General features: G+C 39.7%; 1 protein-coding gene across 3 annotated transcripts; it reads left to right on the top strand.

Annotated features, from left to right (window-relative positions):
- Positions 1-746: 746 nt before the first annotated feature.
- ALKBH3 (alkB homolog 3, alpha-ketoglutaratedependent dioxygenase) lies at positions 747-22218 on the top strand. 3 transcript variants are annotated; one of them, XM_029964305.1, is made up of 9 exons: positions 747-822; positions 2166-2278; positions 3456-3490; positions 4444-4491; positions 6061-6164; positions 7377-7465; positions 10390-10599; positions 18903-19001; positions 19535-22218. In XM_029964305.1, exons 1-9 carry the CDS (start codon positions 747-749, stop codon positions 19625-19627), a joined length of 867 nt encoding a protein of 288 aa, XP_029820165.1. In that variant the 3' UTR covers positions 19628-22218. The 3 variants fall into 3 exon arrangements, with proteins under 3 accessions (XP_029820165.1, XP_029820164.1, XP_017938492.1); XM_029964304.1 differs by having other exon boundaries at positions 783-819; positions 2164-2278; positions 19535-22216; XM_018083003.2 differs by lacking the exon at positions 747-822 and adding an exon at positions 1082-1220 and having other exon boundaries at positions 19535-22217.

The raw sequence follows: 22218 nt of genomic DNA on the forward strand, positions 1-22218 counted from the left end.
CTGATATGTTAAAATCACTGGAACACAAATTTTGTTTGAACTGTTAATTAAGATATTAATAAGAAATAATTATCTCCAAATAACAATTTTCTAACTATTGAAGGTGTTTGGAAAGGTGCGTCAGGGAATAGTATGCACATCCAACCGGCACAGATGGAGGGATGCCCCTGTAAATGGGGTTCTCGGAGCCTGTGGTCACTCTGTGTTGTTGTGTTGGGCAAGGTGCAGTTTGGATTCCCACTCTCATGCTTCTCCTCAGGTCTTTTATTTTCTAAGCTGCAGCAGAGAATTGCTAACTTTAAGTAAAATTCAGGTTAAAATTTAAGTTTAACCTAAATTGCCCTGACTTCGATTTTGAATGTCTGTTCACCTTAGTGATTGAGGTAGTGTGTACCCAATAGCTGCCCGTGTGCTTGGGAGTATCCTGGGCACCTGGCAGAAAACAGGAGGGCATTTCTGTTGGTATCAGCCTTGTCGTCTTGCATTTCTGCTTCCAGGGGTGTTTTTGTCACCGGCGCAACGCAAGAGCTGGAGCAGAGTGGGAGGCGAGTTGGGTGCCTGCTCCCGCCGTCTCAGGGACGCGAAACCTTCAGCTCTGCCCCTGCGTGCCGCGGCCGGAGGGCGGAGCACGGGGCTGGCGCGGGGCCCGGGGCAGGCTCAGCGGGTCTCTGGGGCCCTCCGCCGGCGGGAGGGAGCGGAGCGCTGGGGCGGGTTGTGGCAGGGGCGGGCGGAGCGCCGGGCCGGGAATGGCGGAGCGGCGGCTGCGGGCCCGTGTGGGCAGGGGCGGCCTGGGCCGGCGGGCCCGGCGGGGCGGCCCGCAAGGTAAGGAGGCCGGACAGCCGCCTCGCCAGCGCTGTCGGCGCCCCGGGCGGGCCGGCCCTGTGGGAAACGCTGGGGCTGCCTTCCCCTTCCCTACAGACGGCGGGGGGAAAAGTGCCGGCCCTTGGGCGCGGCGGCGAGCGCCGGGCGGCGGGACCGGCCTCTCGCTGGCGCGCCGCCCGAGGGGTGGCCCTGCTTACCCCGCTCCCCTCGGCAAGGGAACTGCAGGTGTCCGAACACAGTTTTTGAGTAAAACTTGTATGTGTGCCGCAGGTGTGGCCGTTTTGGGTGCAGAACGCAAGGTGTGGATGTGTTGCTGATGTGCACATTGAGGCGAGTGCATGGTACACATCTCCCGGCGAGATGAATGAGGCGAATAGAACTTGATGGAGCTGACTGGTGTGAGAATCAATAGTCACATTTTATTCGTAAAACACAATGTGTGTCTTCGTTTACCTTTTCACGGTGAAAACATTGCAAAATAAAGAGAGCTACTTGGAAGGGCTGGAGTTAACAACACAGTTCTTCTAACAAACATTGAAACCAAACCATACAGAGGCAGGAGACCACTTGGTAGGTTTCCAGTCTTGTAGGAGGGACTGGTTTGTTTTTGTGAACGTGCTCAAAACACTGTATTCCACTCACCTGATTACAGTTCCCATAAAAATCCCAAATCTCTGCAGACTGAGCATCCTAGGCAAGCTGATTTTTTTTTTTTAATCGTGAAAAAGCATAGCCAACTGTTATGATCTGTGCATGTGGCCTGTAAATTTTCTGTCACAGGTGCATTTTATTCCAGCTATTCCTAAAGGAATTAAAAAAAATATTCCCACCTTTTGAATTATGCAGAATGAAGACTTTGTGTCAGGCTTGTTTTAAAGCCTGTTTGCATGTGTAAATAGAACACATGAAGTGGTATGCCTGAGTTCCTCTTCCATACTTCCTAATTTAAAAATCCTATTTTAATAAAAATATTTCTCTCTCTTTCCCCCCCCCCCCCCAAAAAAAAAAGATACAGAGGGAAGTAGTTTGGCTGCATGGGACAATTTCTGCTGGCATGTCATAGGTGTTTGGTTTGGAATTGAAAGGTTCTAGATGTCATCCTTTCTGATAAAATGATGCTTTCATTTTTGTTTGTCTATAGATAATGAATATGTTTTAAAAATTTCAGTTCCTGTGCAGTTTTAACTCCTAAGTAGTGTAAGTTTGGCTGTTTCCTGGAGTCTCTGCCCAGCAGAGGAGAATATGCCAAGGAATGATCCTGTAAATTCTCCCTAACTATATTTTTTTGTATGATGATATTCTATTTCAAGTGATCCTTCTTTTTTTTTCTCTCTTTGCTTTAGCACCTAAGGCACCTGTGGTGAGCAGCCTTGCCCCTGCAGATGCCAGACCGGCATGGATGAGGAAAGATCAGCCTCACACTCAAAAGCAGTTTGTCTTTGAAAAGCCATCAGAGGTAAAAATTACACTGTAACTAGCAGAATCTCATCCATGATTAAACTGCAGATGATAAAAATTATGAAAAGGATAAAAAGTATTTGAGAATATATTCTGTTGTTTAAAAACTATTAAAAACTCAGCTGAGCTGGACTTCGGGCTTTTACAAAGCAAAACTTGCAACTGTCTTGCATATATGGCAAACAGAAAAATTCCTCTATTTAACCTGTTCATAACTACCATTTTTTTTCACAGAGCCGAAAGAATATGTTCTCCTAAATATTCAGAATGATGCAATGTCCTAAGCATTGAGCTCTTTTTGTTTTCCTCAGCTGGGATATCTGTCTTGTTGCAGGCAAAGAGTATGGGATTCGTTTTATACACTTAATGTCCCATCAGCAGATGAAGAATATTGTGCTCTTTGCAGAAAGAGGGCAGCTCCTTTCTTGGGAAAAAAAAATAAATCATGAACACTTCTTTCTAAGCTAGATTTATTTCAAATGCTTGGAAGAATTGAAGATGGTCTGGGAAGATTCTCCTTTCTCTGTGACAGAGCCCTGGTATCTATATAGTACTATATTTTGATCCTCTTGCTGGTGCAGTGCAGTACCTCCATGCATCTCAGCACTCTGAGCTCAGAGAAGAGAAGCATAAATCCCTGAGACAACCAAAATGATAGCCAAGGCTGGATTAAACTACTCTGTCTTTTGTTTTAACAAAAAACAGCTATCTCAGCTGTTCAATTTTACAGCATCAGCTCCTGCTATATTTGGCTTCTCTTGTGTTTTGCTCACTGACTGAGGCCTGGGGTTTGTTCATCTGTCCTAAAGTTAATCTAGATTTTTCCTTGTGTAAGGATATTTTAATAAATGTAAGGATAAGAATTTTCTTGGTTGCAGTTGATAAATAGCAAGTATTATAATAATCCAAATAATTTAGAAATCAATGTCCTTTAGGGGGCAGTTGATTGTTAAAAACCAGCCTGCAGTGGTAGCTGCGTTTGAGAGTTTCTGTGGCGTGGAGGGAGCGGGTGGGTTGTTACTGCCCATGGATTGTCCAGAGGTATGTTTTCTCACTGCCATATCAGTGTGTGGCTATCCTGAGTCACTAGAGAAGACCTTTAGTTCCGTTTGACTAGAGTGTGCCAGGTACTTAGATATTTAATATTCATTGTGCACTCTCTTGTTACCTTTTAGGTGGAGCGCAGAGTTCCTGAGGCAGGTGTGATAGAGTGAGTACACTGCTGACTTAACTGTCCCTCCTGCAGTTTTTCTGTCGTTATGGTCAGTGGGAATCTGCTGGAAAAGAGTTCCTTCTCCACACACAACTGCCATGCCTTTGGAAGAAATTTCAGTAGAAAATGTGGACTTTCAACCCTTTATCCTGAGCTGAGTGTATTATCAGGAGAGTCCAAATCTGTTAACTGGTTTTTATAGCTTTGGTGTAACTGTGTAAGCCAGGAATAACAATTAATTGGACATTCTGGTTCAACAGAACTGCCATTATGTCTCCTTTGGTTAGCAGTGTACACTTTCCTGGAACAGTCCCTGTGTAAACTATGCTGGAAATTACTTACTCTGGAATATACCAGGAGTATAGCTGGTATGGCAACTTCTTTGAAGGCTTGGAAAAGTAGCTGATAGTAAGTGTCACAGTGAAGCTGGATATTTGTAGATCACTTACCTTTTGTGTTGAAATGGGGATCTTCTAAGGATAATTTTGGCATGAAGGGTGACCAAGTGTGGTGGTGTATGGTGAAGTTTGAGATAATGAAGATTAAATATTCTTCAGTTTGGCTATCTTGGTGGAATTTTCTTACTCAGGGTGCCTATAAATGCAAACATAGTGATCTGAGTGCAGTCTTATGTGGTTGTCTCGTTTAGGTTCCCTGTGACATCCCTGTTTTATTTATCTCTAGAGCCCTAAAACTGTGTATTGAGCCCTTGGTGAAATGAAAGACAGGAAGTATACACAAACTCATTTGCTTCTGCAGCACCCCTTGCTGCCTTACTCTGACCCCTATCTCCAGGACATTATTACTTCCCTTTTTTAATTTTCTTTTCTTTTTTAAAGAAAAAATTTCCCTAGTCCAGGCCTGCAGCAATTCTAGTCTGTGCTGCCCAGTCTAAGATAGTTTCTTGTTGTTTGTCTTTCTGATGTTTCTTTTCCTTTCTACATCCTCAGCAAGCCTGGTGTGTATGAGCTCAGCAAAGGACCAACTGGCATTTCTAGGTAAGTGGCTGAAATTGTTACTTGCTTTTGCAGAGTGATGTGGTGATACTCAGATTTCTGAAGCCCAGTCTCTGCAGAGCATTCTGACTCTAGCAGCTGCACACTGCCCTTCCTGTGTATCATCTGTTTAGAGTACTTCTGGAAATACTTTAAGTATCAGGTAGCAGAGATTTACGTGGTTCTGAGCAGCACTGAAGAGAAGAAAAATAAATGTCTTGACATCTAGTGAGTACTGCATCTGGTGTGCTTGTCTGGAATAAGGACAAGGGGCTTTGTCCATTTGATTCATGATTCAGAATAAGTTGCTGCTGGAAGTTTGGGTTAGTATTCCTCTATTAGCAAGTGCCTGATGTCTGTGTTGTACAGTTAAGAGCTGCCAAAAACTTTTAGCTGTAAATTAGACTTGTTTTAAATTAATCTAAAAAAAGCATTTAACTTCAGGCAGGTTTGGTAACTTTAGGGTTGTCTCTTTTGCTTATATGCCATGCCTTAATTATTTCAGCTTGAGGGCACTTCAAAACAATGCCTACTTGTTCTGTGATTTTGCTAACTAAAATGCATTTTACTTTACCTTGCTGATTTAAATGCAGTATCAGTATTAATCCTTTTCTTCTGAATTTGATACATTTTTATTAATTGTGGAAAAAATGCCAAGGACATAGCATTTCTTGTGTATTTATTTCAATTAATGTCTTCTTATTATTGTATTAGTGCCTTCATCTTAATTTCTTCTAAAGGTGCAAATAAATTTTTTAAGCATTTTTAAAAGTAAAAGCTTTGATGAGCTAGAAAGAGACAAGATACGCAACCAGATGGGTTACTCTGCATTTTCTGGAGTTTGTTTTCATAATATGCTGATGGAATATATATATTTCTTGAAAGTTAATGATCAGATTTTGCATCTTTTTTTTAGCATCTTTACTTTAGCACTTATTGTGATATCTTTGTAGCATGGAATACTTGTGAGAGTAAACTGCTGTGAGCAGCATTCCTACTTTGCAGCCACTACAGTGGCTGTAGTTCTTGAATGACTGTTAGTACAGTCAAAATATCAAATGTACATAGAGAAATAAAAAAATAGGAGAGATTAAATACTGTAGGGTTCTTGTGCTTGGAAAAGGAGAATAGAATGGCAGTAGGGATAAAGGGCTATCAAATTCTGAGTGACATGGAGATGGTGAATAAAGGGCAATTATTTACTTATGTTGATTGTATTGCCATAATCAGGGCTATTTGACTGATCAGATGTGAAGCAAAAGGATGCCATTTTTCACAGTATGTTACTGATTCTGGGATTCATGGTATATTGGTAGTGTTGTGTTTTTATAAGTTTTGAAAAGCAACTACACATGTTTGGTGAGGGTAAGAGTCCACAGGAGCTCTTCTGTTCTCTCCTTCACACCTGCTTTTGGCTGTGGTCAGAAACAGGATACTGGACTTTGGCTTTTGATCTGATGCATTACAGCCGTTTTTAATTGCTTTGGGAATCCTGGAAATTAGAACATTTTACCAAAGCAGGTATAGAAATGTATATCCCTTCCATCTTTTCTTTATCTTTTTTGTCCTTAGGATTCATTTGATTCCTGGCTTTATTGACTCAGAACAGGCAGACTGGATGTTTGAACAACTCCTCCAAGACATACCCTGGGGTCAGCGAACTCACATCAGGCAGGGTAAGGAGTGTGTAGACCAGCTTTTCAGGTCATTTCAAGGTCAATTCCGTAACAAAATCTGTGCATTGTTTGTAATTGTTTTTATTTTTTGTATTACCACTCCTTCAGATTTCCTTGCAGGTTTTCTGTGCATATCTGAAGAGTACTGCTGTTTATTTTTCAATCTCTATCACCTTGTTACTATTGCCAATTAAATGAAATCTTTCCAAATTAAACTTACCTGTCATCTCCAGTTTCTTTTCTCACTCTTTTCTTAAGATTATGTCTGGTCTTTTCTTAAGATTATGTCTGGTCACCATCCCTTCATATAGTCTCCCAGTGATGCTGTAAAAGCTATGCTTTGACGTTTCTGTTGCGAGGTACATTTTTTTGCCTCTTTCACTTAAAATCCCAGCAGAGCATGTTCCTTTTTGCCTTGTCTTTGCTTATTAGTTCTGGTATGCAGTAAGAGAAGAGACTGCTATTCTGGATTTGTTCACTAAGGGGCACCTGTTCTAGCTAAATTTTGATTTCAGTCAGGAACGGATGTAAGATAATGTATCAGAGTAACAAGACTGGAAAATGTCTTCGGCATGTGTATTTCTTGGCTTGCAATAAAGGTACAGTATAATGGAGAATGTTATCTGTCAAGCATGAGAAATAGTTACCAAGATAGTCTTTTCAGAAGTTGAAAGTATTTTTAACTTTATCCTTATGTTACACCACAGAGCAGGCATGCATTTGGCAAAATATTACTTGTGTCCAGCCTTGCTACATTATGCTTCTGTAATGTCCCATTGATGCTACTGTCCTTTCCACTTCACTCTTTCCAGTGGATCCCTCTGCATCTTGCAAGTTATGCCATCGTATTGGGCACTGGAACCAGGAGAATGTAAAATAAGCCAGAATTATAAATAAAATCTCAGTTTCATTTTGTCATCTTTAACTCATCCAGTCCTTGCCCTGTCTGGCATAGGGGCAAGAAAATGGATATGATTTCAAGATTCTGGCAGGATAGTTCCTCCTGCAGAGACAGGCCTGATTTTGAATAATCTCATTCCTTCATATGAGTTCATTATGTAAAGCTGAGGATTTTAAAGGGCTGCTTTTTAATTTTAGGTGAATGGACAGTCTCTTTTTGATCAAGTTTCTTGGCAGAATTGCATCATCTTTCCATTTTCAAACCCTTTGATAAAGCAACTGAGAAAGTCTTCCTGTTTTTCTTTTTCTCAGAAGTATCTTTTGAGGAACCACGGCTTACATCCTGGTATGGGGAACTTCCTTACACCTACTCCAGGATAACAATGCAGCCAAATCCAAACGTATGTATATGTCTACAGTTTCCTTATATTATTGCCTACATAGAAATCCTTTGCAGAGATCAAGAAACAAAAATTCCCTCTATCCTTTACTCTTATGTAGAGTATCTGTTGACTTTTCATTTGTGATCAGCAACAGATTCTACTGGATTGTGGACAGTTTTATAAAATAAACTTTATGAGTGGTTTGCCTGAGAGGAGCGCGATTTACTTGCTACGTGTTGCCAAAAGAAAGCTATCACTCTAGAGTTTAAAGGTCTGCTTTTGGGTCACTGTAGCTTTGGATGAAACTCTGAATGGCTCTGTGTGACTTACTCCAAGCATCTTTATATGGGAGGTTGTAGTGCACACAGTCATACTGAGTTTTTTGTTGTAAAGATACAATAATATCAATTACTGAAATGGTTACTTTCAGAAACACTTAGACTCAGTACTGCTTAAATGAGAATTTGAACATATTTTGATTCCTGTGTGGATGCTATGAAATTCACACATGCAACCAGTCTGCTCAGCAACTCCAGATTGTATGAGATAATTTCCCACGCTGTTTTGGAAGAGTTAAAAGCCTTCTGAGCGACACAGTGATGTTTTGTTCCTGCTTGTGCACTCTTCCTCTCTCTCTCTCTCCTTCTCTTCCTCTGTCTCTCTGTCTTCCAGCCTGTTGTCCCATCAGCCTGTCTCCTGGTATTGCTTTGTTTGAAATTTCCATGGCATTAGGCTACAGTGTTCTGAACCATAAATCAGGTGTCACGTAGCATGAGAGAAAAGTGTCCCAAGTCCCAGAACTTCTGCCAAAGCAGGGTATCTCCTAGCAGAGCTCACTTTGGGAAAAGTTGGAAAGACGTTATTTAACATGATGAATTGTGAAGATTTTGTAGTCTCAAAAATCCTGTAGTTAAAAACTATAACCTATGCATCTTGTGGTGGGAAAATAGGCATTTTTTTGGTACTCATTTGTGAAATAGTAGTTTAAATGGACTTTTCTGGAAGCTGAGTGGCTTTAGGGATTGGAACTGCCCCCACAAAATAATTCTGTTGTATACTAATGACTTAAATCCAGTTCAGAACTGCCTAGTGTGGAAGCCTTTGCTGCTCAGAGGTTGGATAGAGCCCATATACCCTGAATTCACAGTTTCATCTCAGTTCGCATAAAGATCAGAGTTAGCACTCATTGGACCACTGGCTTGTTTTTCTCATCTAAGGCCTAAATTGGTCACACATGCTGATTCTGTCTTTTAGCCCTGAATAATTTATCTGTTTACCAAGAGAAAGAAACTCAAACAGAAAGTTAGGTGCACTGGGAAACTTGCATAGCTGGGAGCCAGTCCTTCCCTAGCTGTCCACAGGCAGATAGATACGTGGGTAGACTGCACGTGGACACTGACATTTCACTTGGCTTTGTATATGGCAGTACCTGAAGCTAGAAGAAGCAGTGGATGCTATAAAAAGCACCGTCCTTCTCAGTAGAAAAGGGTTTCTATCACAAAAGTGTCTTGAGTGTAATGTAATTTAGTGCACAGCTTGACCAAAACCAATTACTGCCTTAAACACTTGATCTGTAGGAGTAATTAGCTTTGTGTGCCTCCTTTTTTTGTTTGGTAAGAGTTGGTGTGATTATGGCATTGCTAGATTTAATCCAGTGCTCATGCCTAAATGAATTTTGGTATTAGAAAATATTTCTTTGTAAGCAGTAATATAGTTGGTGACACAGTAATCTTTCAACAAAATTACTTCCACTGCAGCAGGTTTTTAGTGGGGTTTCCAGGATGAAATTCACTATATGGTAACATTTTTAGTAATACATACTTCTGTCATAGGAATTGAAGAAATCTGGTCCTAGTTGGTCACTGAAAAATGCTTTCAGTAATTCCTGTTGTACTCTTATGCACATTCAGGCAGCCCAATTGCAAGAAAACTCCTTTTCAGGTGGTATTACTGATTTCCCTACATTTCCCATAGCTGCAAGCTATGTTTATATCTGATTAATTATTCACATGATGCTTAATACTTGAAGGAGTGATTTAGTTAGAAATACTCCAGTAGAGAAAGATGGTGTGTTGCGGCTCCTGCAGTGTGACCAGTAAGTTAAATGCACCTTAAATATGGGTAAACTTGGAAAGAAGGAAGTGCAGCCTTGATTATTAGAGGTGGATACTAGAAAATAGTTCCTGCTGTCTGTTGCTTCTTTTGCCAGTGATGCACTGGGAGATTTGGAATCAGTTTCCTATCCTCTCTTGATCTTTGTTTCTGCTTATATAATGGGCAAAAATTCTGGCCTACATTACTTTGGGTTTTTTTTTCTTTATATACTTGTGTAGTTCTTAAAAGCATTCTGACAGATGAAAGACATGATGTAAGTTTATAACATTAAATAATTGGACTGAGTTGTAATGGTATGTGCAGAGCTGCCCTGGGCTGTGGAGTCAGCAAGATGTTAGCAAAGGGAAAGATGAAATTCCAGCCAGTCACATTGGTTTTGTGACCCACTGGAAAGTTACAATGTTGGAGTCAAAACCCCAGGAGGTGATGAGTTGAGCTCAACAAGCTGTGCTGACAGAGCGGGGACAGGGGGCCACGTTAGGCCAACTGCCTCCTCTTGTTCTCTGTCAACAGCTGCAGGCAATTGAGAGCATATCATTTAGTCCCTGATTGCCTGCATTAGTGTGAAAGGCAGCCTGGCTTCACTGTTTCAGGAGATGATTTGATATTGAGCGATGGGTAACGTATGCATATTTCACAGAAAGCACGTTCCTCTGCTTTGCTAAAAATATAATCAGAATTTTGGTGAGTCATTTGTTTGATTTTAACTTTATTGTGATTCAAGTGCAGTATATTTTGTTCCTTAGTAGTTTTCACCCTGTGTGTTATGTTACCTGCCGCTGGCCTGCTTTCATTGCGTTTACCCTTCCCCTCTGCACTGACTGCAGTGGCATCCTCTGCTGACCGTGCTGAAGGAGCGCATTGAAGAGTTCACTGGCTACACCTTCAACTCTCTTCTCTGCAACCTCTACCGAAATGAGAAGGATAGTGTGGACTGGCACAGTGATGATGAACCATCGCTGGGAAAAAACCCCACCATTGCCTCGCTCAGCTTTGGTGCTACTCGGACCTTTGAGATGAGGAAGAAACCTTCCCCTGTGAGTGTTTATATCACAGTTAAGACAGTCTTACAGCTACTAATATGTTTATTATTTGCCCCCTGTTTAGAGAACTTAATTACAAAAGTTTTTCACAGTTAATAATGAAAGCAGAACTTGTAAAGTTCTGTGGAATAAACGTACGGATCAAGAAATGCATCGCGTGGAACTTGAAATCCTGAGGATGGGGATAGGACCACTCTAATAGTGTGCTGTAGTGAAACTGTGACCTGGGCACCTTTCTGCCTGAATAAGGGTGTTTCCCGGTACTTAAAATGAGATCAGTGATGCTGAAAGTCAACTTATTCTGTGCAAGTGAGTCAAAGAGCTGGTACCATTTTCTTAAATTCAGGCCAATGTTATGTAAAGCACAATGTGGGATGAAGAGTAGTTCTGACTGCTCTTTAACAATGTTTGTGTTTTGATGCGTGCATTCAGATTGAGGGACAGCGAACAAAGGGAAGAAGCTCATTTCTTTTCCATCAAATACCATGGAAACTGTTGCATCATACTTCACAGACTAAACAGAGATCCTTTACTTTGATAAGGAGGCACGCATGGAATGTCGTTTCAGGAGATAGTTTGTGATTCAGTAGTGAATACTTTTTCTAGATAAAATGCTGTACTTTGGAATGCTGTGTTTACAAGCCAACTTAAACTTGACAGTTTGTATTTATCCAAGTAAAGGATTTTACCTTATTTTAGGATGTCCTTTTCAGATGTATTTTCTGCTTGTGTAGTCTTTGAGAACTTCGGGAAGAAGTTTGCTGTCTGCTTATGTTGCTATTTATTATGAATAAGTAATACAGAAAGCAGAGGTGATGATTATCAGCCTACTGGAAAACTGTGCTGACATACTGAAATCTCCCCATCAAGAGTCATTGGGTCACCTAGTCGTGAACAGCAAAGGTCAGAAATTGAATCTGAAAACAAATAAATAGTTTGTATTTTTCATCAGTTCTCTAATTTGTAAATTCTTTGTTGTCTGAAGTGAATGTAATATTGGTTCCTGAGTATGAGATTACGTAACTAGTGCATTATGTCAGTGGGCATACCGTGAGTAAGTATCCCTGATGCTGTGTTGATGACAAAATGTCAGCTGGAAAGTTCATTCTTCTAGGAAACTGTAAACGGTGCTTGGATTCATTTCTAGAAGTGCCCATGTTCCCCATCAATGGATCAGAATAAAAGCCATTTAGATTTCAGTATAAACTTTGCAGGTTCCCTCTTAAAAATCAATCTGAGTTCTTGAATAAGATGTCTTTTTTTTCTATTTTCTGCAAAGACCCCACAATGAACAAAGGGGGAAATTCAGTCTGTGCCATTCATAGTTGACCACCTTCTTTGATCTGTACTGCACGGTCTCTTTCTTTTTCTTCCTGACACAGATGATTTTCTATAGATGTATTCCTCAAGCTGTCCTCATTTTTCTTCAGCACCTTTGACAGGATATTTCTGACTAGCTGAATCTTGCTGTCTGTGAAGTGTATTCCTTTTGCAAGTGCGACATGCCTGTTTCTGAGGTAGAATCCCCGTGTGCAGTGATCTTCAAATAAGTTGCTATTAAGTACATCCCGTGTCTAAGGGAACTCATGCTTAATAATTACATGGCACACATTACGTATTCTTTGCACGTTCTCAAAGCCTGCAGTTTTCTGAGAGCATCCTGTGACACCACGTGCTTTGCCAAGTGGGAGTTTCAAGAGGCTTTAATGGAAATTACAACCTTTCAGGCTGTACCACCAAATAAGTAATTTTCATACTCTATTGTACTGTAGCATTCTCTCTTTCATTAAGAGAAAGTTAAAACTGATTGCAGATATTTGAAGTTTGAACATTACTTTGTTCAAAAGCAAGATATAGGAAGAGCAATGTGGTCTAGGGAAAAGGAATTCAGATTAGCAGTCATCACAGACACTCAGGCTCTCCCTGGTTTGTAATCTGCCAGTATCAGTACATTGGGTTTTCCGGAGTTAGCCTTCATTGAGGAGGGAAAGAGAAAGTAAATACTTTTCCTCCCATAATTAAGCCTCTTTGAAGGCCAGCATTCTACTATTTCAGATTCTAGGATTTCAAAGGCCTTTATTTCCCTCTGTTCTTGTAGATCCTTTTAAGTATTTTGAATTGAAAGATGTAATGAACATACTAGTTGCCTGTGTGGAATCATGTACTGTTACAAAACAGTATGTACCACAAGTGAGGTCACATCTTGAAGGGCTACTGAAGAGTACTAGATAAGAGCCTACAGAGACTTCACTTCATGTTGGTATCTCTACAAATATTTTCCAGATTATATCTTGAAATGTGATTGAACTTACTAGTGAATAAAATCCCATTTCTCTAGCTGAAAAGACAACCAGTAGTGTTGGTGAGTTGTTTCTTTTTGCATGTTTGTGTGAATTTCAACATTTGTCTGGTAGTGATTTGGTAGCATTTACATAAGCCACTCTGAAACAGTCGCACAATGAAATCTTTTTTTCGTTGGCAAAAATTAAACAACAAAAAAAGTTACTGAGGTACAAGTGGTATTTTTTTTTCCTGAAAATTGTTCTAGAGTGAGGGGAAGGAAAGGTTCAGTCCTATTTTTCTTTTTTGATGAGTACTGTACTGGATGAGTAAGTGTTCGTCATATAATAGAGGGTAAAGGAGTGTAGAGACATGCATAGCCTATTGAATCTGCTTAAACAAGCATAATAATTCTTACTGGGTTTTCAGCCCAGTGCATGTAAAAAAAGCTAAAAATACATTTCAGATGTAAATTCCCCCCTGGAATAAGGATACTTTTCATGGGAATTAACATGGTGTCAGAAACTGTTTTATTTTTCCTGCTGGGATTTTTTGTTTTAAGCATTCATTCTTCTAAATATGGCCTTTTTTGTTTATTTGGACCAGTTATGTGGTTATAGCTGATATTTTTCCTTTACTTTAAATGGTTTCTAGGTTTTTCTGAATGCCTGCTTGATAGTTCAAAGTCCGCAGTGGTCTGGTTTCTTCTAGTTCCAGTATATTACTTTTACTTTCCTCTTGCTTTCTTGTTGTAGCGCCTGCCTATACTGAAACCAGGAGACAAATGCTTGCTTTAGAGCTGTGATTCATGCACAGTTCACACACAGCTACTGGTTTAGTCAACAAGTCCTCTCATGCTTGTCTACAGTGTGTCACCACTGCAGCACTGTGACCTGCTCCCATTCTCCACACAGCCTCAAGCCCTCAGTCCCACTTGTACATGACTTCATCCTCCTGCTCAAGAGAAATTGATTCCCCTCTCTTAGATGGGTCTTTCCAATAGAGCCTCACTACCGTTTTTCCTGTTGTCATTGCTCAACTCTGAGACCATGCCAGGCTATCTGATTAGGTCCTCCTGGAAGCTGAGTGTGAAATGTTAGTTCAGCTGTGAAGGATGGTACTTAAAGTCCCATTAAGCTCCCACATTGCACTGGGAGGTGCTCTGTGGCAGAGGTCTGGGTGCCATAAGGACCATCTGGGTGCCGTTGCCCAGCGAACTGCTGTGTGAACTGTGGAAGGAGTTAGAATGCCAGCTGCCAGCTTGCTCTTTTTCCATCTGTAACCAAGGAAACTGATGGGTGCTGGAAAGAGAGGGAACTTCACGTGTGTGTTAGATAATAGCAGGATGTTCATGATGTTCTAAGAATCAGCCTTCATATGGGTCTGTCCTTCAAATGAATCACTGAAGTACAATCTTTTTCTTCTGTCCTTGAGTAGCTGTTCTAGCAGCAGGTAAAGATCACCTAGTACTTTTGGAAACAGGCCTGACAGGCCTAATTGAAGATGAATGTGGGACTATGTGGAGCACAGTAGTAAGAGATTCAGATCAGGATGAGGAGAATTGAACTTTTACATTGGCATGAAGGAGGCTTGCAGACAGCCTGGCTGCAGAGGAGGAGGAGGTATTGTCCACCAGTGTTGGCAGGACTTGAGAAGCTATAGACAAGCAGAGAGGAAGATGGGAGTGCTTTAGAGCTATCTCACTTGCAGTCTGCTAGGTCAGCTGCAGAAAGACCAAGGGAGTTTAAGGATAGGCCTGTGGAGGCAGGCAGGTGTATTATGTGAGGAAAGAGCAATATAACTGATATTCATTATTACTAAACACATAAAGAAGAGAACCACAGTGAGGATTTTGTCAGAGATAGAGAGAATAAACTGGTAAAAATGCAGAAGTACTGATGAGACTACTTTGTTGTGAAGGAGAGTGTTTACACAGCTGGTGGCAGAGGAGTAAACTGGAAAAGAGCAAGATGAAGTCTGAAAAATAGGAGATCTTTAAGTTTTGTAAGGATAATTCTCTTGGTAATAGGTAAATAGGTGAAGCAGAAGAACTAGAAGCCAGCATTCTCCATGCTAACTTTAGCCATTGAAAATTATTTTGCATCATTTGCCTGTATAACTGCATTATTATTTATACTTTTTTCTGCAGAGTGTTTCTGTTTGCTTTTCCTTGTAATAGAAGAAGCTTTCACACTATCCAGAACCCATTTCCTACTACTATAGCAGTAAACTTTCCAGAGACTTAAGAAAAAAACTTGGGTGATGTGTATAGATTTATACTAGATCTTTTCTCTTTTTTATTTTGATACCATTTTAAGAAAACAACCTTGATGGAATCCAGGAGTACTTACAGATTTTGTATTCACAGCTTCACATCAAATCACACTGAGCTTTCCTCACTTATTAACTGTAGTTACGGTAGTTACCATACTTGGACAGTGTAAAGCTTGATTGTATTATGTGGAACTCAAGATTATGAAAATTGTAGTGTACTAAAAACCAGAACAGTTGCTTTACTATTCCTGTTCTTGGAAGCAGTTGGTTTTGTCATATACATACAGAGTTACAAAGTGAATTTATAAAAGTTACCTGATGCACTCCTTTAGATGTTTGTTACCAGAAAATCTTTTCTGGCTTAGATGTCAAAAGTAAGTTTCCTTCATAAACTTCTTGACCTCTGAAACTCAACTGAGTTTTCTGTATGTCATCAGCTCTAGGGATAAAAGCTCTTAAATGAGCTTTGGTTGACACTGTTAGTAATGACATGTAAGAAGGTAAAAACTTATTGTTCACTGGCTTATCAAAACTAATTGACATAAAAATCTCTTTTTCTAAGTAAAACAAAGCTCAGAGATGCCCCATTTAAAACAGAAAGTAACTGTTGCTTTTACATAGTGACTTTTCTAAGCCAAAAGGATGTTTTCTCCTAAATCATTTATCTTAGCAGAATTCCTTTTTAATGAAGATGAGCAAGAGATAAAAATAAGTCCACTGTTGTCCATCCACAAAGTGAAATGATGTAATCCTCTGAAATAGAAAATAGCCGTGCAATGATATTTCTCTGCTTTTCATCAGCAGTCATGTTTCTAATACCTATTTTTGAAATTTTTTCCTTGTTTTCACTGAAGTTAAGAAAATATTTTTGGCATTACACCTTACTTTTAATAGAATGAGATAAATGGCTAATAATTCTAGAAGCTTAAAAATATGTTTTACGTTGTCTTTGCAAAGAATACGTATTACAAGTGTTTCTGAGTGCCTTCAGCTCTCCTTGATTCCAGAGGTTTAGTGAGGTTAATCAATCACCGGCACAGCCTTGGGCCCTTAGGTATCCCCAAGGAATGTAGAAGTCTGGAGTGGACAGCCAGTGAGTGCTGGCAGTTTCACCAGCAGTATTGAATAGCCTTGTTCTGTCACACTAGGACTTCTGATCCCAGATGGGAACAGAAAGTGACACTGGTGCAAATAAATAGTCAATTACATCAAGTGATGCTTTTTATTGTCGAGAGCTGATTTGATCCCAATCCAGCTCTTTGGCATTTTAGAAGATTTGCAGTCTTCCTTCTTATCTGCATCTTTTTTATAAACACACACACTCCCAGTTGTTTTCCTGAAAATCAAACTCTGTTTTAGTCTAGGACATAATTTTCCCAGTAATTGTTACTTTACCTCATTATTTTGAGCTTTTAAAAAGACAAACCTGTATCAAGTTGTGGCACTGCACAGTTAAGCTTCAAGGAACTTAGTTAAAATTTTTGAAAATGTGAGCTTTGTAAAAGCATTAAAATGTGTTGGATGAGAGCTGTTGGGTCTTTCTGATGGTTCTCAAAAGACTATGTCTGCATTTTTATGACCAATTAGTGTTTTCTTTTAACTGTTGGGTTTGTGCGGAGTCCTATTAGTTTTCCTGAATGATTCAACATGCGGCTGAAATCTGAAGACCTTGTAACATTAGTTTCTGTTTCAGAAATGTGGGTCTTCTGTCAGTGTGAGGTAGATATACCTGTACCTCAACCTTAAATCTTACTGTGATAATTCCATTTTCCCAGTCTCAGGTGTCCTATACTGTTTCAAGTTCCTTTGTGATCTGTTTCTGTTACAAGTGACATAAGTTGTGACCTCTCATCTCTTCTGCCCAAGAAGTACAATTTCATTTTACATGACAGTTGTGACAAATGCTACTCTGTTGGTAACAGGCTTTGTGGTCTGGAGTAATTGTTACCTTCAGCTGAGTCTGAAATAATTGAGCATTGTCTTCTCCTAAACACTCAGCAAGTATGATTTTAGGAGTCCACTAACCATTATAAGAAACAGGAAGAGAAAATACTGCCTAACTAATTAAAAACTAAAAAATCTGAAGCATTTGTTGTGCAGCTGTCTAAGATGTATTGTCTTTTACAGGAACACTTATGCTTTAGCAGCTCAGACCTGGCTTTATTATTTTTTCTCATCTCTTTGTAGTAATTGTGTATTTCTGCCTTTCTTTTTTTCAAGAACAAAATAATTGATTTGGTGATCTCTTTGGGAAAAAAACCTAGATTCCAGAGGTTTAGTGAGCTTAATCAATCACTGGCAGACTAGAGGTGCTTCTAGAGGCAGTGGTGCAATAGCAAGTACATACTCAGGCTATCTGTTTGCTATATGCAGTATATTCTGAAAAAGGTTAGCCTGTACTTGTAGAGTGTAGAGACTGAGAACCTGTCATGCTCTTTATTTTTCAGTGAAGGACACTTATTATCCACTTTACACTTTCAAGCTATCTATGGCTTTCTGTAACTTAAAAGTAAAATACTTCAAGTCCCTTTCCTTTCAATGCTAATTAAAATATTTCTCCAACTCCTCCTCTCTCTAAAATAATCCCTGTATTTTGCAGGTGATTTCATATCTGAAACTTCCCTGAATTCCTCATTTCAGAGAGTTGCTTTCTATTTTTTCCTAGACAGCTTCCTAAGTTAGCAATAGAGATCTATAAAAGATAAAATACATACTGCCAATCTGTATTTGGGGGGCATCCTGGTTTTCCTATTCGCATTTCAATATTAATGAAGTAATCAAAGTGCCAACATTAAGTAGGCCAGATGTTAAATGGAAGTTGTTCAAGGTTTATAGCATTTCTTTCTGCAGCTATTGAAGGCTAAAATGAGAAAATATTAAAGGATTACATAGAGCATTATAATACCTTCCCATGTGGTGTTCTGAAAGATACTTAATGTCATGCATAGTATGATTTCATGATTTTATGTACTGTCACGATTGACAAAAAAAGAACTGTGTGCTCATAATAGACTTCCTTGATCAATTTGACTTAGCAGTGTATTAGTCTGATTTAAAATTGGAAGGGATAGTGCAAAGGAATAGAGAGTTGCTATTCCCATTGATGTGGCATGTGTGAGACTACTACTGTGGTGTTACTATGTCCAGTTGCTATATTTGAGCTTTAAAAAAGTTGTATATAATCTAAAGACATACCAAAAGGTTGCAAATTATTTTCCTTCTATTTTAGCAGTCTGTTTGGCTTATTGATGATACAGTTTGAGACAACTTGTTTTACAAAGTACTGCAGGAAAAGGAGATTTATTTATTTTTTGAGATAGGAAAAGCTCTTCGTCCAGCAGCTAATATAATACCAGCATGTAACATCCAAACCAAGGCAAATCTAGAATAGCAGGAAGATGTGTATTTTTGATGATGTAGTTAACTGTTGGAATCAGGGTGGCTATTGCAGAATGTCTCCACACTGAACTGTTTATTTTAAGAGTGGATGTTTCCAAAAGGTTCTCAGCCTTTCTGAGAATTTTGCACTAAATGTAGGAACTTGTAGGAACTTTACAATGGCTTCTTTCATCATTAAAATGCTTGACTACTGGACTTTGTATGAAATACAGATACAGAAATGTTTAGTTAGACTTCTTGGTCTTATAAGAGCTTCCTCCTCCCCCCTTACAGCTTTTTAAGCTCTGCTGTAGAGCACTGGTTTTCTACCAAATGCTTCTTCAGTATCTAATGTTTCTTTTTAGGAAGAGAATGGAGACTATACTTATGTAGAAAGACTAAAAATCCCCCTTGATCACGGGACTCTCTTGATGATGGAAGGAGCTACCCAGGCGGATTGGCAGGTAAGAACTCCCTAATGCTGTTTGTGTGGTTTACTTGCAGTGCAGTTTTTCAAATATGCCCAGGACACTCCCACAAAGTCATGGGACATTCTGCTTCCAGTGACACAGTTGTTTTCCAGGGCATCAGTACTGCTTTCTGCCTCAGAATTTGAAAGCAGCCAAAGAAACAATGGGTTTTCTTTCAAGTGCTAAGTGATGCAATAGGAATCAGCTCAGATTTTCCAGCATTAAAGTTCAGTAATGAAGGTTGCAGCCTGCAGTGGAAAGAGCAAAATCAATATAGGAAGATGGGATATCAAAGTGTTGTAGCTTAATTTAAGAAGTCTACAGTAATATACAAAGACCTTTTGTTTTCAGTGGCTCTGAGCAGTCAGAACTTGATTTTTTTGCCTTACCTAACTGTTTAGAAATGTGAATAAAAAACCATCACAGGAAATGAAGGTTTTATTCATTGTTTGATTACCTGTATTTTAAATGCACAAGGTCATGCTTTTTTTTTTCTTGTCTTTTTTTTTCCCTAATGCCACTTACAGCATCGAGTGCCTAAGGAATATCATTCTAGAGATGCACGGATAAACTTGACCTTTAGGATCATTTATCCAGAATCTGATGGAGTTTGGGAGTGAAGAGGCACTTGGACATCGTTGGGTGTACATCCACAGCAGATCCAGACCCTCAGATTGCCACAGATTTAAAAGAAGCCTTACAGGAACAGAGTTCCATGAAATACATGATGAGGAAAAGAGTCACTATTATGAAGATCTTTGGCAATCAAAAAGCTGCCTGTGTTACATGGACAGAAATTATATACTGTTACATAGTATTGAATTGCAGGCTTAAAGTTTGTGAAACAACAATGATTGTTCTTAAAAGAACACAAAGCACGTGAAAAATTTGAGAGGTCCCATCTGGAGCAGAAAGATTCAGTGAGCAGATAGTTTTGCCTCTTGTCTTGACTCTCCTTTACCCTTAAGAAGTGATCTTTGAGGTAATGACAAGATGGGTTTCTTTGCTGTAAAGCCATCTCTGTGTGTGTATAGCAATGATAAAGCTGCACTTGGTGATGTTCTTAAAGTATTAGTCATTTCATCAAGAGGCAGTGCATTGCTGTTTAGGTTGCAGAGTCTTTTCCAATTAAGCAGTTTCATAATTTAAACAACTACTTGAATTATACCAGTGTCTCCTAGAACAGAGGGCCAAGGCTCTTTTCTGCCACGCACTCTGTGGTCAGACTTTATCCTGTTTATCCATTTAGAGAAAACAAAGCAAAGGCAAGTGACAGAGAGACCTTGGCCATGAGCCTTATCACTCAGGTTGGAGCTGCCCATGGCTTGAGTATTAGCAGTCCTCCATCCCTGCTGGCTTAAAACTGTTACCTCTGTGTCTCAGGCGGGAAAATAGACACAAAGAGATGGGAAAAAAATTACTTGCAGAATTTACTAATAAATTCTTGGTTTATTTTTTGTTTTTAGCATGACTGAGTTGTGGCTTCCATTGATTTCAAGTGGGAGAGAAAATGTCATCATCTCTAAAAATTAAGCTTGTGCTGCCAGATTTGATACCAGAAGAATTGGTCCAAATATTTGGACCTAATTATTGCAAATCTACACTAAGTAGAGTGTAGTAGCACCAGGCACAATACTCACACTGGTGCTACTGCTCCTAGGTCAATGCATGTTGGATTAAAAAATATTACTTGGAGGGTTATCTCTTGAACCTCTGCTGTTACAGATCAGCAGTCAGCACCTCAGGCCTGATTCTAGGTTGACTGGATGGAATTCTTCAAGTTTGCCTGCATCAGGTACAACTCACCTGGCGGTGGGAAGCAGTGAGCTGGTGACTGCAGTCTGGATGTTAAGTCAGGTGTGCTGCCTACATGATTAAGTTCTCACTGCAGATAGATGGTATCCACCGTACAGGATTAAAACATAGGTTTGGTCTGTCTTCACTGTGCCTGAAGTAGGATCTAAGCACAGGTAAATACTCCATGCCTTGTAACATTAGCTTTGTTAAGCAAGTTAATGTACCTCTTTAGGGTAAGAATAAGCTGGTGTTTATAAAATATCTGTCTTTTTTTAGCCGGCATTTGCTGTGGTTTAAATTCTTACTTGATGAGAACAGTCAAGTTATAAATACTCAGTTATGCCTATGTTTTAACATTATTGATGACCTAAAGGACAGACTGTTGAGCCATTTCAGTCTCTGTGATCTGAAATTGGGCAGAATCATTTTCTAGAATAATTTTCTGTACGATACCTTCTACACCATACATTAATCTTCTAAAATGAATGAATGTTATTAGAAAACTTGCTCTGTTATCTAATGATGTCTTCACTTTCATCTGAGTTTGTTCAGAAATATGCTTTTGGAGTATATGTAATGTTAATTCCTTGAATTTTAATCTAAGATCTAGGTTCTGTGATGTATCTCCTGGGAACCACTGTTGAAGGAAGCAGACACTTGCTTCCACGTTTACTTTCATTGGGTCACTGGAGCTTTGTGCACATCCCTGTAAGTGTGTCCAGGTTTGGCAGTCCTGTCAGAGAGTGTTTTTCCTTAACCAAGGGACAGTGCTAATTTCTCCAGGTATTCTGAGAAGGCAACACTTTAGCCTTTATCAGTTCATAGAGGCCACATTTATTTTCACTGTGTTAAGAGCTGTCATAATTGAAGAGAGCGTAGGAGATAGGGACAAGTCGGGAACTCTTAACCCCCCCCAGACCTCAGCCTATGGAAATTGCAACTCATTTGAATTCGATGAATCTATGGCACATAACTAATGGTAGGCCCTGGAGGCTGATGCTGTTGTGGAAGAGCAGTTTTTCACTTCCTTTCTTGGTTTCGGTTTGTAATGTTTGCAAATTATAGTTTAGTTTCTTTACTTCCTTTGATTTGGAAGAAGACCAAGTTTTCCTTACCAACAATAAAATGATTTATAAGATAAATGCTTTATCCCCCAGAGCTCTGTTCCATGATACCTTTTTGTTGCTGGAGTCTGCTATGTTCTGCTCTCTCTCATTTGTCAAGTGTGCTGTATCCAAATCTGGTTGACAGTGGGGAGAAGGCATACAGCATCATTCCTCCCGGTGTCCTGAGTGTCCTGGCTGCAAGGGGAACAGTTGGCCTAGAGGTCAGGTTTCTTTGTCAGCTGGGAACTTGTGGGTCCTTCCTTCCTCCCCCCACCTCCTCCCTAAAAAAGTCACCTAGCCAGGTGGTA

Source organism: Manacus vitellinus, unplaced genomic scaffold, assembly GCF_001715985.3.
Source record: "Manacus vitellinus isolate BGI_N305 unplaced genomic scaffold, ASM171598v3 scaffold_6_pilon, whole genome shotgun sequence".
Classification (NCBI taxonomy): domain Eukaryota; kingdom Metazoa; phylum Chordata; class Aves; order Passeriformes; family Pipridae; genus Manacus; species Manacus vitellinus.